Source organism: Hippoglossus stenolepis, chromosome 13 (genome assembly GCF_022539355.2).
Source record: "Hippoglossus stenolepis isolate QCI-W04-F060 chromosome 13, HSTE1.2, whole genome shotgun sequence".
NCBI classification, from domain to species: Eukaryota; Metazoa; Chordata; class Actinopteri; order Pleuronectiformes; family Pleuronectidae; genus Hippoglossus; species Hippoglossus stenolepis.
This window is the reverse complement of record NC_061495.1, coordinates 2,967,288-2,982,783: the sequence shown is the minus strand read 5'-3', so window position 1 is coordinate 2,982,783 and position 15,496 is coordinate 2,967,288. Positions and strand designations below refer to the sequence as shown.

General features: G+C 44.1%; 1 protein-coding gene across 2 annotated transcripts in view; it reads left to right on the top strand.

Moving 5' to 3' along the window:
- The window catches only part of LOC118120567 (inactive dipeptidyl peptidase 10), a 142,303-nt gene that overhangs the window by 49,904 nt on the left and 76,903 nt on the right, over positions 1-15,496 (top strand). Inside the window, exon 1 of one of the 2 annotated variants that reach the window (XM_035175654.2) lies at positions 12,536-12,778. The exons of the other annotated variant lie outside the window; for it this stretch is intronic. Within the exon in view, the coding sequence (XP_035031545.1) occupies positions 12,722-12,778 (57 nt within the window). The 5' untranslated portion in view covers positions 12,536-12,721. Of the gene's footprint in view, positions 1-12,535; positions 12,779-15,496 lie in introns of those variants that run through there. 2 annotated transcript variants of the gene reach the window in all.

Below are 15,496 nucleotides of genomic sequence, written 5' to 3'. Positions count from 1 at the left end.
ACACAGTACCGCCTCCTCCACTGCCAGAAGAACTGGGTCCAAGTTTAAACTGCATGTACTGAGCTGTGCATTAGTTCAGATTTACTTCTTGTTGTGAAAGATATGAAAGCTGACAGAATTTCACACGTGTGCCAGACTCTTCAACCCTGCAATGCTCTAATTCCTCCGCTGCAACTCCTCATTGCTGACACCAGCCTGATTGAAGGCAAATAGATCAATACAACAATCTCCTGACACACCTCTTCTCCACAGTGTGCATCCACTCAGACCTCGAGGTGATAGCATCTAACACGGCTCTAACAATCCTGCCTCTCGGAGAGACGGCCGCCCCGGCCTCAGCTCAATGGCTATCCATCAGGACGGGTGATTTTCTCTGCTGGCTGTGTATCATGTAACCTCTCTGTCTTTTTGTCTTCCTCTTTATCATGTATCTGTCTTTTCTCCCTCGTCCCGCTTTTACTCCTTTTCTCTGTCAAATCACTGACAAGCTTGAAAGTGATTCCCCCTCAGTTCTTCCGTAAAACTATCGTCGGCTCCACTTTGGACTTTGTTGGGACACGAACGCCTGAATGCAGTGAAATGAAATGTTTATTATCGATGCTGTTTCTAGAGGAGCACACTGCAAAACCAGGAAGTGCAATTCGCAGGCTGGAATATGTTCAGAAGCAATATCTTTTTTTAATGAGGGAAGCACTACATGTATTAATGGGAGCAGGGTGACTAGGAGGTGGATGTTGTGAAGAGAAGTAATTTTATAGGGTTTAAAAGTGTGTGGGTGTATAAGAAGGTTTGTTATTTGTAGTTTTATATGTATATCCCCATAATTCCAAACAATAATTCATGCATGAAAGTATAAGTGGGCAATCTGAAGTGAAGGCCGATAAGAAAACAAGATTAAGTTTTCCACATTATTATCAAGGCTTTGGCATTTATACTTCAACATGATGTTGTTTCCAGTATAATATATCATCCGTTATCCACAGTCACTTGCAACATCACCGATTAATCAGCTCTTTAAAGAGGCCACACAGTTACTAAAAGTGAGATGAATGAATCCTGATGAAATATTATAACTCCTCAAAAGTTCTTTCAAATTCTCACTCAAAATCTTTAAAATCTTTAATGATGTTCCTATAACTGAGCCTTGAGGTACACCAGAAGGAGTCTTCAACTTGGAAGTGAATATTATTTATTTAAATATATATTGATAACTGTTTTCCCACATAGCTGCTTGACTAGTGGTGTAATCGCCTTCCGATGCCGGATCTTTCTACGTTTTACCAGTAAACTCTGGTCAATAGAATCAAAAGCTTTTCTGAGCTTGAGAACCCCCCACTACTGTACATTCATTATTTTCTATTGTGCTTCAGCCGGACCAATGAGCCTCATTGATTCCACTAACTCTGGCTTAAGCGTCGGGTTAATTAGCAGTTGACTGGTTTTACTGGTGAGCATCATCGTGAGCGGGAGATTTCAGGAATGAAGAAAAGGGCGAAACTAAGGAACGAGATGAGGCTGAACTGGACTGGACTCTGTGGCGTGAAGAAATGAGCTCATACTTAATTTTGACTCCATCACTGGGTGGACTCATGTTTCCTCTGAAAGGGTTGAGGAGAGGGTTCCTCCTCTTCCTCCTCCTCTTCCTCCTCTTCCTCCTGCGGCTGCTGCCGACACTGGCCCACTTAAGGGCCACTGGTGATTTTCTATCTGGGCTATCAATGATCCCAGGGCAGCTACAACTTAATGTTAGCGCTCGCTGGGGGTAGCTTGAACTCAGCTGTCTCCAGTAACAATCATCCTCACTGATCTCACTCTGTCTCTCTCTCTCTCTCTCTCTCTCCCCCAAAGGGAAAAAGTTAGCTACCTTAATTCCTCCGATGTGCAGAAGAACATGCACACCAGTGTTTGCTCTAACTATGAGCTACCTAGAGGGTTGGATGTTGGATGTTGGATGTTGGATGTTGGATGGCAGTGGACAAGTTTGAAGTAGAGTTTTAAATCCTGTTCAGCCTGTGTGTGTGTGTGTGTGTGTGTGTGTGTGTGTTACTGTAATTTATACCGTTTGGATTGTTTCACTTTGAATTTAAATGATAAATTTAGCCGATGACATTGAACCTGAACTGCTGATTGTGTCGGGTGTATTTTCACAAGTCGTTTTCTTCTATACCGTTAGATTATGGTGTCGATGGAGAGACACAGAAAATACATGATCTCACTGGTTTGTATGAGTGTGGGAGGGTGACGCTGTTATTTATAACCTCGAGGTGACGGCTCATGGGTAGAACAGCGACATCCTCACTTCAGGTATCCCAATTCACACTTGAGATTAAAATGTGTTTTCAGGAGATTGGACGACAATCGTACAGAGTTTGACCACATGGAAAATGCAGGTGTACTCGCACACAAGAGGACAGATTGTATTCAAGACACTTGTGGACGGAGACAAAGCTGAAAATTACAATTCCTATCACAACCAGGACATGTCATCTCTTTCTATTCCTCACCTTTTTGTTGTTGTTGTGGTTTTTTTGTGGACCTGCTCTGATGGAGGGAGGACGTGACGGAGCAGTCAGATCTCAATTGGATCTCTGCGGACATGAAGACACATACTAATACCAGATGTAAATGAAATCAGATTAAAATCATATCCGGACGATGTCTATATATGAGAGGAACCTTCATTTTGGTTGTATACAGAGAATTGTTCCAGAACTCTTTCCAGACACTGTTTTCTAGCAAACTAGCTCATGCAAGTTTTTCAGATTGCTTCTTTTGTGATGCCAGGTTCTCCCTGGCTAGTTTCAGAAGAACGGCAAACACTAGATCAGTTAAAAAACATATAGTCATTAAAAAACAGTGTTTAAAAATCGAGGTTGTGTGTGTGTCTGTCACAGTTTTAGCTCCTCTGCTCCGAGGGGCCGGGGAACATGAGGAATAATCACCACTGGCCTTGTTCCAGTTCAGCGAGTGGGATGATGCAGTCGGCGCTCCGGTCAAACTACCGACTGGCTTTGTTTTGTGTACATAAAAACTGCTTCACCGCTCGGAGCTCATCCGAATTAATTTCCACTTGTGGATGCAGACGCTGCGTTTTGCTCAGTTATCAAAATGTATTTCCTTGTCAGTCAGAAAAAAACCCGGAAGATGTTCCATTTAAAACTTTACAACAGAGAAACTACTTATCTTGGTGTCACAGGAATTATCTCCACTGCCAGTCATACTCTGCATGTGTCATTGATTAGGACGACTCTACACGGCTGCCTTGGCTTTTTCTACGGCGAGGATGAAACGGTTCACCCAATGTCGAAGGAAGCCGGAGGGCTTTCAGAGCCCTTTGCTCTGCAGCCAAACTCTTGCCTGCCTCTGTTGATCAACGCTAGCCGAGTGCAGAAACAAGCTTTTGAGAGGCGAGGATACCGAGTGACTCAGCCCTGCTACATGATCGGAGGAGACGGAGAGCCTTTGATCATTGAGGGAGGGCTGTAGCTTCTCGTTACCCCCGTCCCTCAGCACGGACCCACGGGCTGTATTGATTTTGAGTAATGCCTTGTGTCTCCACTGGCTGCATACATGCATAATTTGTCTTCATTACGTCTCGGGCAGAGGCACATCTGCATGTTTGGGGCTGGATTTCCCAGGAAGGTTCGGTTTGAGAGGGAGAGGTCAGCAGAGGAATAAACACAGTAAACCGCTTTAATAATATATATCTATATTTAATTATTTTTGTTGACTAGTGTACTTACATTCTTAAAAAATATTTCCAACACTGTTCAAATCCACACATTTTATTTGGTCGCCTTTTAATTGCATCATATCTGCTTTACCTTGGCTTTGCCCACTTCTTCACTAACTTCTGGGGCAAACATCACATGACGTGGAAGCAGGATTTGTGGTTATCAGGGTAACTTCAGGATTAATTCAGAGTTGTCAGTCCGACGAAGCTTGTTCAGAGGTAAATCACCATGGTAACCTATGTCTGTCCCGGAGCAGGTTGACTTCGAGATAAGAGATCAACCCGTCTTAAAGCTCCGCCCACTGACCAATCAATTCCTTTGCAATCTGACCTCCGCTGGTCGAGGGTCTCTGAGGAGGTCCAGGGTCTTCATAGACGGACACAATCCTTTGACCTTCTCCGATGAGTAGCTCCATGAAAGAGAAGAGGGAATGATCAGCTGCTGGAGCCGAACAGAACCAACCTGCAGGAACAATGTGCTCCCAGGACCAAAGCCTGTCTGCTTCGCTGTGTGGTTCTGGTATTTGTTACCTTTACACTGTGGGTGATGCAGCACAGAAAAAACACTGCACGGAAGAAGAAATTGGACAAAAGTGTTGTACCTGTTGTATTAAAAAGATATGAAAACCAGCCTCTTTACCACTTAGGAGTGTATTTATGTTTATTTTTGACTTACCCCAAAGTGAGCTTGAACCCAGCAGGGAGAGAATAAGACTTAAACTGTTATACACACAATAAGAATACGTGTAAATTGTGCATTAATGTAATGGAATCACAAACTACATTATAGTCAGATCTATATTTCCCCTGATGAGGACATTTTACTATAAAAACATCGACTTATACACATTCACACAGTGAATCAGTGATTTTGTTTTGCCAGCTATTCTTCCTGCATTTAGCACCTTCAGTCTGGATAATGTGTTTGTGCTCCTCGTACTTTCTAATATAATAGTTGTTGTGAAATCTTCTCTGCTGCCTCAACTCGTTTCCATGTCGACGGTTGATCACATGCGGTAACCCCCTTGTATGTGGATGTGCTCATATCTAGATTTGGAAAACATGGGTTTATTCATTGCATGAGCAGAACAGTGTATGTGGTTTGAATCTCCACAGAAATCAGTGTAATTTACTGACTGTTGGACAATAGAGCTCTAAAACTCAGAGGAACACTTGTTGGATCTGGGATCTGAGAACTAAAATAAACTGATGCATCCTGAGACACTAGAACTTGTCCAACATGCAGATCTCACCAGTAAGTCCTCTCATCAACACCAACCTTCCTGGGGCTGTGAGCAGCTGCTGGTTCAACGTAAGAGGCCATGTCGTCCTCCTCCTCTTCCACAACACGAGCAGAGCTCTCCGCTCCACCACCAGGATTTTGGTGCAGCAGTATATTCTTATAATGAAGTGTGAAATGTTGGACTTTATTGATCCCTGTGGGAAATTCCAACTTTTCACATCCCGGAGTGCACAGTCTGGTTTGCTGTTAGAAATTCAAGGTTTGAGCTTGGGACACCGGGGGCAGGGTGGATGCCTGTAGGTCCTGAATGTGTTGAATGTATTCCTTATAATTGTGTGGTATCACTGCCCTCTCCCAGTCACAGGCACAGGATCCTCTGTACACATTCCTGGTCAGAGGGACTTACTCAGTAAAACCATGTATAGGACAGCATGCTACTATACTGTCTGCAAATGTGGAAAGTTCAGGAGTTTGTGAAAACATCCGGACGTTACACCCACAACAACACTGGTGATGTGAATACAAATCAAACTCCAGTAAATACTGTATGTGCCTCTCTGCAGGTGTCTGATTAACTGCATCTGAGCGTCTGAGCACGAGGATCCTCTCCCTCCGGGCGACATCCTCATTACACTCTGTCTCAGCTCGTCTGACACACCCCTTGATGATATCAACAAGCACAGTGGGATAACACAACCCCGATAAATAAATTACACTGACAGCAAAGTGAATGACGTTTGCAGAGTCCACAGCAGGGTGCCGCGAGTAATCTGAACCCTGAAAGTGAATTAATGAATTAATACTTGCAGCGAGGACGATATCTTGCTGCTTTGCAAAGATGTACGCAGCTCGATATGTTGGCATTCGGCCCCGAGTCAGAACGTACTGCATTTATCCAATGTTATATTTACGTGTATCAAACTTTAAACACATATTAAACTATTAAAGAAATGTATGTCATTGTGTGTTGTACTGTGACATTGTCCTTAAATCCAATCAAGCCGCACCCAAAGTGCAGAAACTCATAGATATCAGTCTTTTTAATATGCATGATTTCTTTTTTTTATGAAAACCTCTGAATTATTTCTTGCGAATGTCACAAAAATGTTGAAAGAAAATTAAAAAAAAAAAAATCCTGAATCTGCCCCTTTAATTGAATCCACTTCGAAAGTTAATGAGTTCTTCTTTGGTCCATCGCTCCCATTCCCACCGAGCTTCAGTAAAATGAGTTCTGTAGTTTTTGCATAATCCTGCAGATAGATGGACAAACAGCAATGGAAACATAACCTGCTTAGTGGAGGTAATTATCCTACAGGGAAGTAAATAACTATGTGGTGTTAAATGTGTTGTTCCCCTATTGAGAAGTATTTCATGTGAAGTAATTGTGATTGTGGGACATTTAGCAAAAATGATTGTTATGCTTCGCTCTGGAGCCGGATAAAAGGGCCTTTGCTGGTCATTTGGTGCATCTGATGTTTACGCACCCCAGGCACAGCGTTGAAAAGCCCAGGCTGCAAAGCAAATTGAGCGTTTTGATGTCAGTATTCATGGCGCAGCGACGCACATTGGTGCTGATACTGTATGCAAAAGAAAACTGACTGCGGCTCATGCCGAGGCTTCGGAGTATGACTCGGTCTCTGTGTGTCTGTGTCAAACACACCAAGCAAGACGTGGGCTGTTGATTCATGGAGATAAAATATATAATTAATCTATTTTTTGAGTCGTAAAGATTTCAGTTGGTGTACAAGGGCATAATTTCCTCTGGGGGTGTACTCTCTTTCTTCACCTTCATTGTTTCCGTTTGAAGATAACAAAGAGCCAAATCAGACTCAATGGGCATTTTGACCTCTGGCACAATGCAGCACTTAGGATCTTTGCCTGTTTCTGACAAAGTTGCCTCTTTCCTGTCCAGTGATGACATTGTTCAAAAAGCAAACGCACTTGGTCTTAAAATGAGCTGTGGTGCAGCTGTGCACTGATTTCTTGAGGCCAACCTGGTTTGAAATGGGCCTCACAGTATTCCACTGCTCGTGCATGAAGTTTCATCTGCAGAGAACCACTCTCTCTTGCAAACTGGCAAGTCCACCCTTTTAATAGCAGTCCACCAAGGAGCAAGTGTACCTGGCTTTTAAGGCGGATGGGAGATAGCAGTATAATTGGTTTACTGCACATACAACCATGACCAAGAGACCAAGGATAATCCATTTGAACCATGCGTCTGCTACAGTGACTTATTTCTTAGAGTTGAATTAGCAGAGGTGAATTTGGATGCACCCGAAGCCGCAATGAGCTTTACACCCTGCACCAAGTTCACCAACAGAGAGGAAGCACAACAACGACTTGTTTTTTAACCGACCCAAGTGTTTGTGTCTTTGTTTCAAATCAAGCAAAAGCAAAGAAGAGTACACGAAGAATACTAACCTGAAGACTGTGCTATTTATCCAGCAAGGTGGCGGATAACCCCCCCCCCCCCAAGTCACAAGTTCTGGAATAGAATAGTTGCTGTAATAATGTGATGTGCTGAATGTGGAGTTGGTCCGGCTAAGCCACAGCGGCCCACAGTGGAGTCTGGTCATGAAACTTTCATCAGCGGCCCGGTGGCGTGGAGTTCCTGAATGTCTGCACTAAATTGCCCCAGGGTCATAAATACTTTATCAGCAGCAGACACCTCAGCAAAACACTTCCCCGGGGCTCTCTGCCCGTCGCACTTTCTGTCTCCGTGCCCCTCGTTCCCTCTCTGTCCTGGACTCTGCCGAACACACACAGACACACACACAGACACACACACACACACACACACACATGCACACACGCACACACACACACACGCACATACACGCACACACACCACAACTCTTCCAAGTAGTTTACAGTAAAGCATCTCGCCCTGGAACTGCATTCTCTCACTCTACCTTATAATTCACCGATTCTATTACATCATAGTCTCATATCCATTAGAGGTCTTGCACGTGCAGAGGTGCTTGTGACTCTTCACTGTCGGAGGAGCATATCAAAAAAAGTGCCAAACGGGATCTTGTCAACTTTCTCTTGATAATTTTTGCAAGAAAAAAAAAGGAGAGGAGCAAAGAACATCAATAAAAGTGAAGCAAAAAAATCCAAACTCATATCTTTTAAAGCATTGTCTTTGATCTCGTTCCAGCAGTTCAGCCCGGCCTGCTTAGCTTTAATGCCACTGCCTTTATTCTCACAGCGCGGTGCATGGTGGTGTTTGAAGCACGACACCGAGAGTGGTGCTCTTCTAAAGAACCTCGGCAGACCTTAAACAAGCCGGAGAACGGGCGCATTTCGAAAAAGACAGAAGTCAAAAAGAGAGCTCAGTGTGAAGTGTGAAGAAACAGCAGTCGGATCCTGGAGCGGCCGTATGAAGATGAGTGTGAGTGGACGTGAATCCAGATGTGTCAGTGGTTGATTAATCGTGAAATCACGTCAAATACAGATTTACTCAACTCAGTTTCATGTCTTAAAAAATTCTTATTTCTTATTTTACACTTTCTTCACACACACACACACGTGTTGTTTGCATTTTGATGGTTGAGATGGGGAAGTTTGGCTAACACTATACATCCCAGTGTTTGTCTGCGGCCTTGTTTTGAGTGCTCATGGTACTTACACATAAAAGTACAAAGTATAGCAGCAATAGCATAGACGTGATACATAATCTGGCTCGTGTTTATATTCACCAATCGGCAACACTGACCCCTACAGACACACAGGCAGATGTAATGGAAACCAGTGGATGTAGTGTTGTGTCCCTGACACCACATCAGACATGTACCACAGACAGTAGCACCCATGGATTTTCAGCCTCCTTGCGAGCATACTTGCTGTGCTTGAAGTTGAATGGGGAACACAACTGTGTCCACACAACGTAGGTTTTGAAGGGAACTCTAGAAATAAAAGAGACAAGGGACCATGAAAGACAAATGTAGTCATGAGCAAGCTTTCATCTTACAGCTCTTCTTATAGTCCCAAAATACTGTAACATTTCTGATTGTTTGAGTGCATGTAAAGCAACTGCATTTATGTCTCAGTTGTTAAATTACATTACATATCGTTTAGCTGACTAACAATAAGTGCATCAGCCATGAGGGTACAAACCCAGAACAGCAAGAATCATGGAAGTACATTAGCTTCAAAAAGTCCAAACTACAAAGTGCTACACAAATGCAGTTAGCTCCAACTTGTATCTCTCTACTGACTTAATATGGAAATACACACGTGTGTCTGAACCCTGTGTCCACCTATATAACAAGACCATCATGAGTCTTAGTGTCGTTGAACAAACCCTGAAATCCCAGATCAGTATAATCACCACACAGGACAGAAGGGACAGTTTTAAAAAGATGCTCACGCAGGCTAAGCAGTGCGGATGCAACCTTTACCAAAAGATGAAACAATCCACGAAAGGTTATCAGATATATTCATCATCCGGTCTCACCCAGTGTGTGCATCACTCTCTCACTCTCTCTTCTCTCTCTCTCTCTCTCTCTCTCTCTCTCTCTCTCTCTCTCTCTCTCTCTCTCTCAGGCACACTCCATTAGTCTCTCTCAGAGAAAGCACAGGTTAAGAGGAATTTATGCTAATGAGCTCCACTAATGCACTCAACACGCCCACAAAGAATAAAAACGGATTTTTTTTCTTTGCTTTTCACCTCGGATGCTTTGTCCGATCCAACAGTTGCTTTGACCTTTTAAAGACGTCCGCCCCATGCTGTATCCCATGCTGTATTTATTACACAGTGTTTACAATTATTTCACGTCTCTGACATTCTGAAGGTAGAACAGGTCAAACACTGGATGTCAATATTTGAGCGTCGGTGTTTTGGGTGAGAGAGATGTTGTGACGGCCCCGAGCACCAATGTGAAGGTCTTTCGCTGGCATTTATCTCACTTCTGTGAAATATGTGACAGGGGATTTACTCCATGATGTCACTGTGGGGTGATCTCTTTTTAAATGGTCAACATTAGGAGACGGTAGTTTTGGTGATATGATTGTTAATTGTTTCTCTTATGACTGTGAGACAAAGCCATGGCCCTGATTTGTGATTGTTTGGTGTTAGTTGACTGTGTGACTCTCTCTCTCTCTCTGGAGAGGGATTGTTAATTTAGTATTAATGTGGCTGCAGTAAGAACCACAATCAGAATTTAAAGGTGTGATTTGTATGTTTTCTCTGCCGTGGAACAGGGTTAAGAGGCTGGGAGCCGGTGGTGGAGACGGTCACTCGTCAATAGCTTCAGCCAACAATGCGTTTACAGGAAAAGTGGTTGAAGAGCCTAGACGCTACGCTAGCTTACAGTCTGAACGTGATGAGGCGGTCCAGATGGTTAGCGTGCTAACTTCAGTAGAATCAAAGAAACTTTCCACCACTGAAGACGGAACTTGGCAGCATCTTTTCTAAACTGAGAAGTAAATAGCTCTTTCCTAATGTACATAGAGGCCCCGTCCCAATTCCTCTCGTCCTACCCCTAGAGATAAAGTGTCCTTCGCTGGGAGTGTCCTCGTCCAAACGGAGCCACAAGGGACGGGGCGAGAGAATCGTGAAAGAATTGGGACAAAACTCGTGTGACGACTCATCAGCAGCCAAACGACGTTATTTCAGTGACAAACAATATCAACCAACGTTTTGAAATTAACAACCGTTACGAACCAACATACACAAGAGGCCTTAAAGAGGAGCTGTGGAAGAACAAAAGCATCTCAGTGGAATCGCTGCATAGAGAGAAGTGGCTGTGCTAACCACATTATCTGCTTCTCATAATGTTACAGCTGCAGCAGCAGCAGCACTGAGTGGAGCCGTGGGCCGACCTGGACCGACTGGCAGCTCAAAGTGGATTGATTACACTTGTCTACAAAACGAAGCACACTGATCGATTTCTGCCTTTTAATATAATACAAGCAGGCTAGTTTGTCAGCACCGTTATATTCTAGCCCACTTGTGTCAGATGTGAACCCGTCTCTCCTCTACAGGTGGCTGACGGCTCTAAGGCATTTGTGTGCAGATGCCTCCGTCCAGGACACGATGGGAAACTCAATGATTTTATGAAGATGAGGTCGATCATACGCTTTCACAGTCAACAGATCATTGGCTTGAATAAATGATGAACAGTCTGATTTGCTGAGAGGTTTTAGTTTCTTTATGTGTTTGTCAAACCTGTTCTCATTCCATGTTATTTTGTGTAGTTTAGTTTACATGCATTAAGCTTTGCATTGTATCTGAGAGTTGCATTGTATTGTTTGATAGCTGTAATGGTTTGTTGTTTATCGGGTATACTGGTTTAACCATGGGTTTGCTGTACACTGAGTTTGGATGGTTTGCATTGTAATGGACATGCATTATCCATAGATAGTTGTAACTGTCAAAGAAAGGTAATTTTACTCTATTTTAGGTTTTAAGAAGTGGCTTGGGACTAATAGCTATCTCTGGCTCATTTACAGTATTTCACTTGGTGACCAATGAGCACTGTCCCTATCAAACACAAATAAATTAAATAATAAATAAATGAAGTAGTAGCACAACACAGAACAACTCAGGTATAGATTCAACAGTAGTTAGAGTGCATCACAGGTCTTGTACTGGTCCGAGTCATGTGTGAGTTTCATTCCTCACAATCCTGAAGTCTGATGCAGATATAAAATACAGATTCTAGTGTGACAGAGGAAATAAAATACACGAGACTTAACTCAAAAGCTGAATGAGAGTCTGCGACCACAGAACACATTGCTCTCACATCAATAAGTTCAACATAGCAGGTTCATAGTTACTCACTGCTCCAAACACTGATGCAATTGCATTTCTTTTGCCCTGCGCGTATGGAAGAACCCACAGCGAGCTGCGGTGAGCCACCTGCACATCCCTCTGTTGTCCGCTCCGTCACTAAAGCTCCTGTGTATCAGATCAACGAGGTCTGAGCGTGAGTCCAGAACCAGAAGAACCAGAAGAACCAGAAGAACCAGAAGAACCAGAAGAGGCAGAGAAAGGGAGGATGAGCGTGCAGCTGGTTTCAGCACCACGGACAGCTCCAGGCTCAGACTGGACTTCACGTGCAAAGTGTCGGTTGATGTGTTCACCGGGTCTGTACCTCACACTGTCGGTTCTGTTTGGACCCCATGCAGCCCCCCACCACCACAAGACCAGTCCAACACCCCCCTCCCCTCCTCCTTCTCCTCCCTCTGTTAACCCCCCCTCACCGGCTCCAACATGTCAGCCTCCCTGAGAGGAGAGAGGTTGGAGACGAGCTGATCCCACTACTCCCACCACACACCCCACTCAGACGTATACTGGAGGAGTGGTGGTAAAAAACAAAAAAACAAACACACACTTTCTCGGTTCAACAACGTGCGTGTCGGAACTCTCCTCCCTTTCCTGGAGGGGGTGGGAGGAGGAGGACGAGGAGGATGATGATGATGATGAGGAGGAGGAGGAGGAGGAGGGTGTTGATGTGAACGCACTGGCTGCGTTGGCTCCTCGTCAGACGCTCTCCAAGACCTCGCAGACATTCATTCGTGACGGATCTGTCCCCCCCCTCCCCCCTCCGCCGCCGCCGCTCCTCCACTCGCTCCTCCACTCCTCTTTAAGATTCCGCATCTGACAAGACGCCTCTGCCCGCGGCCGCTTCCCCCCGACTCCTCTCACTCGGAAAACAGGGATCTTGCCGTTTTTCCTCGGGATCCAACCAAGTTTTATCGAAGGAGGAGTTTTTTATGTGTTATTTTTTTGTCTTACAATGACAGCTACCAAGGAGCAGCCGAGCCAGAGACCGAACCAGCCGCAGCAGGATGAGGTGGGCAACCGGCTTTTCTTTTGACTTGATCTCCAAGTTTCCTGCACTTTATCCGTGCACATTGCGCCAAACTCCATAGGATTGTGCAAGGTCAACTCACAACACCCCCAGTAACACATAGCTTTATATGATGTGTGTGAATCTGACAGCCTGCTCCGCTTACACGTCCATGAAGTGAAATGTGTACAGATTTGGCTGCTGTCTCTGGATTCTCGTCTCAGATGACGACGCTGTGCCCACAGTGCGGGAGGCTGATTCAAGTTGGTGATGCCAATGTGTAAGGAGCTCATTGTCAGCTGTTGAGACTGGGTCACGGAAATCTTTTAACGCCGTGGGCACATGCACAGTCAGTGGCGGGGAAGGAGGAGGAGGAGGAGGAGGAGGTGGAGGAGGAGGAGGAGGAAGACTGCGCATGGGGGCGCATTGTAATTCAGCCGCTGCCTCCTGTCAGCTGCCCCTCGACACCTTGAAAGAGAGAAAAAGCTCAATATGCGCATTTCCTTCTCCTTCACACTCCCTCGGACTCGAACCTAAAGCCTCCTCCCGAACCCCCCCCCCTTTGGGCTGCACGGGTTAAATGTGCAACGAGAGCAGGGTCTCTGCTGGGCTGGCGCGTGCAACTTCACATCCATAGAGTTGTTGTTTGTGCCAAACTGCTGAGCCTCTGTCACCGTCGGTTATTGATTTCTCCTCTGTGACTGTCCCAGTGCTCCTCCAGGCAGGGCCACCTCCAGACAATCTGGTGCCTTGTAGGTGAGATTAAGATATGCCCCCCCCAACCACCACCACCACCACATTGCCCCATGGGTTGGCTCCTATACCCTGTGGCCAAAAATAGCCAAAAAGGAGCAGATATCCAGATAATAGCCACTGACCTGCGACTTCTATCCGTCAGTATGAACAATAAACCCGTCATCCTCCTTGCTACAGAGCTAGCTTGTCACTAAGTGAAACATTTACACAAACCAGCCGTTTAATTGACAACACATCTCTATATTTGTCTTTGTGTTCCTCCTTGACCTTGAGCTCCCAAAGCCTGGAACCTTATAATGATGATAATCTGAGTCCTGGTCTTGGGCTTAGTGTTTATTCTATTATTATTATATCATATTCATCCACATTGTCAGCTTGCTACTGAATCCTCAGGGGCTGCAGGTTTTTTTAATAATTGTAGTTAAACTGTGTTTTTATTGATCATGTTATTACCATATCCATGATTAACCCCTGACATTCTGTGTTGATACGTCTCAAGCCGCTGCCTTCAGGCACATGTCACCTCCTGCTGAGCCAGGGAGCTTTTCTATTGGACCAGTGATGCACAGTTCATCTCTCACTGTGGGTCTTCCTCTGAGAGATTGCCAAATATATTCTGGGTGCTCTTAATTGAATCCCGCCATGTAGCCCTATTATTCGAAGAACTCAAAAACCTCAGCCTCCTAATTGAGTTTCTGTGCCTGAAATATGAGATGTCCTCTTGAGATGTGGTTGAAATATGATAGTTCACAGAGTTCAACGCTCTCACCTCTATATTTAAAGCTCAGTGGAAACGTTACATAAAGCCAGATGAGTAAATGGCAGCACACCGACCGTACACAGTCAAAAAGCCTCGGTGCATATTTGATCACTTTGTGTTCGGCAGTCAGTTCAAGTTATTGCGTAAGATTTGTGCAGGCTGGCATTACTCCTGCTGAGGAGGGCGAGAGTGGTGCTTTAGCAGAGCCAGTGCTATTGCTGTCCCAGGCTGCATCAACCCACAGTCTGTATACATAGCTCCTTGGCACGCTCTTAACCGGGTTGCTCTACATCAAAATTGCATGATCGTGCAAAGGGAATTACCTAAGGGGAAAATACTGAGGGATCTTTAAATAATAGTTGCAGGAGAAAACGGAGCCGTGAGCTGTTCTTGTATCTGAATTGTTCAGGATCGGTCGCACTCGTTCTCTATTGTGTTTACTTTAGCTGCAGTTAAGTCCATTGTTGTTGTGTTGAAAGGCTTTTTTCTTTGTGGTGTGTTTAGACTGACAAGAAAGTACAACAACAACAGGAGATTGGAGATTTGTAGTTATTTTAGTCCAGTTTGGATTTATTGTGTCTAACTAGTTCTTTGTTTTGCATCAGGTCTTAAACCTGGAGAAATATATTTGTTCCTAGTGGTGGTTGTTGTGAGTATTGACAGGAGTAATGATAACATATGGCACAAGACACAAAGTTTAAATCCTGTAAACTTATTAAACATCTACAGGGCACACAGATGTTTGATATTTACATGTGAATCTACTGGAGGTTCTGTGGTGGTGTGCTATACTTCACATTACTATGTTGTATTGAATAGTACTCGTGTCTCCTAATCTGATTTAATGCTTGGTTATACTTCAATTTCCCATGTGTTCATTTGTGATATATTGTAAGGTGTGCTTGGGTGTCTAATTATTATCGTTATTATTATTAAATTACATCAAAGCAACATTCATTATTCAAATTGGTGAATTAGAATATTCTAATAGCATTTTTCAGTACTTGACCTTATCTCACTCTCAGAGTCTCTCATTAGCTTTAAACATAGATACTGTATATACCAGAATAATGGTATTGAAAAATTAAATATTTGAAGTGAGTAGTTTCATCTAGTCTTTTTTAATAAATTAATTATTTTATTCCTGAAGATGTCAGTGTATGATACGTCATTACAGAGCAGACATTTAAATAACCAGTAAAACC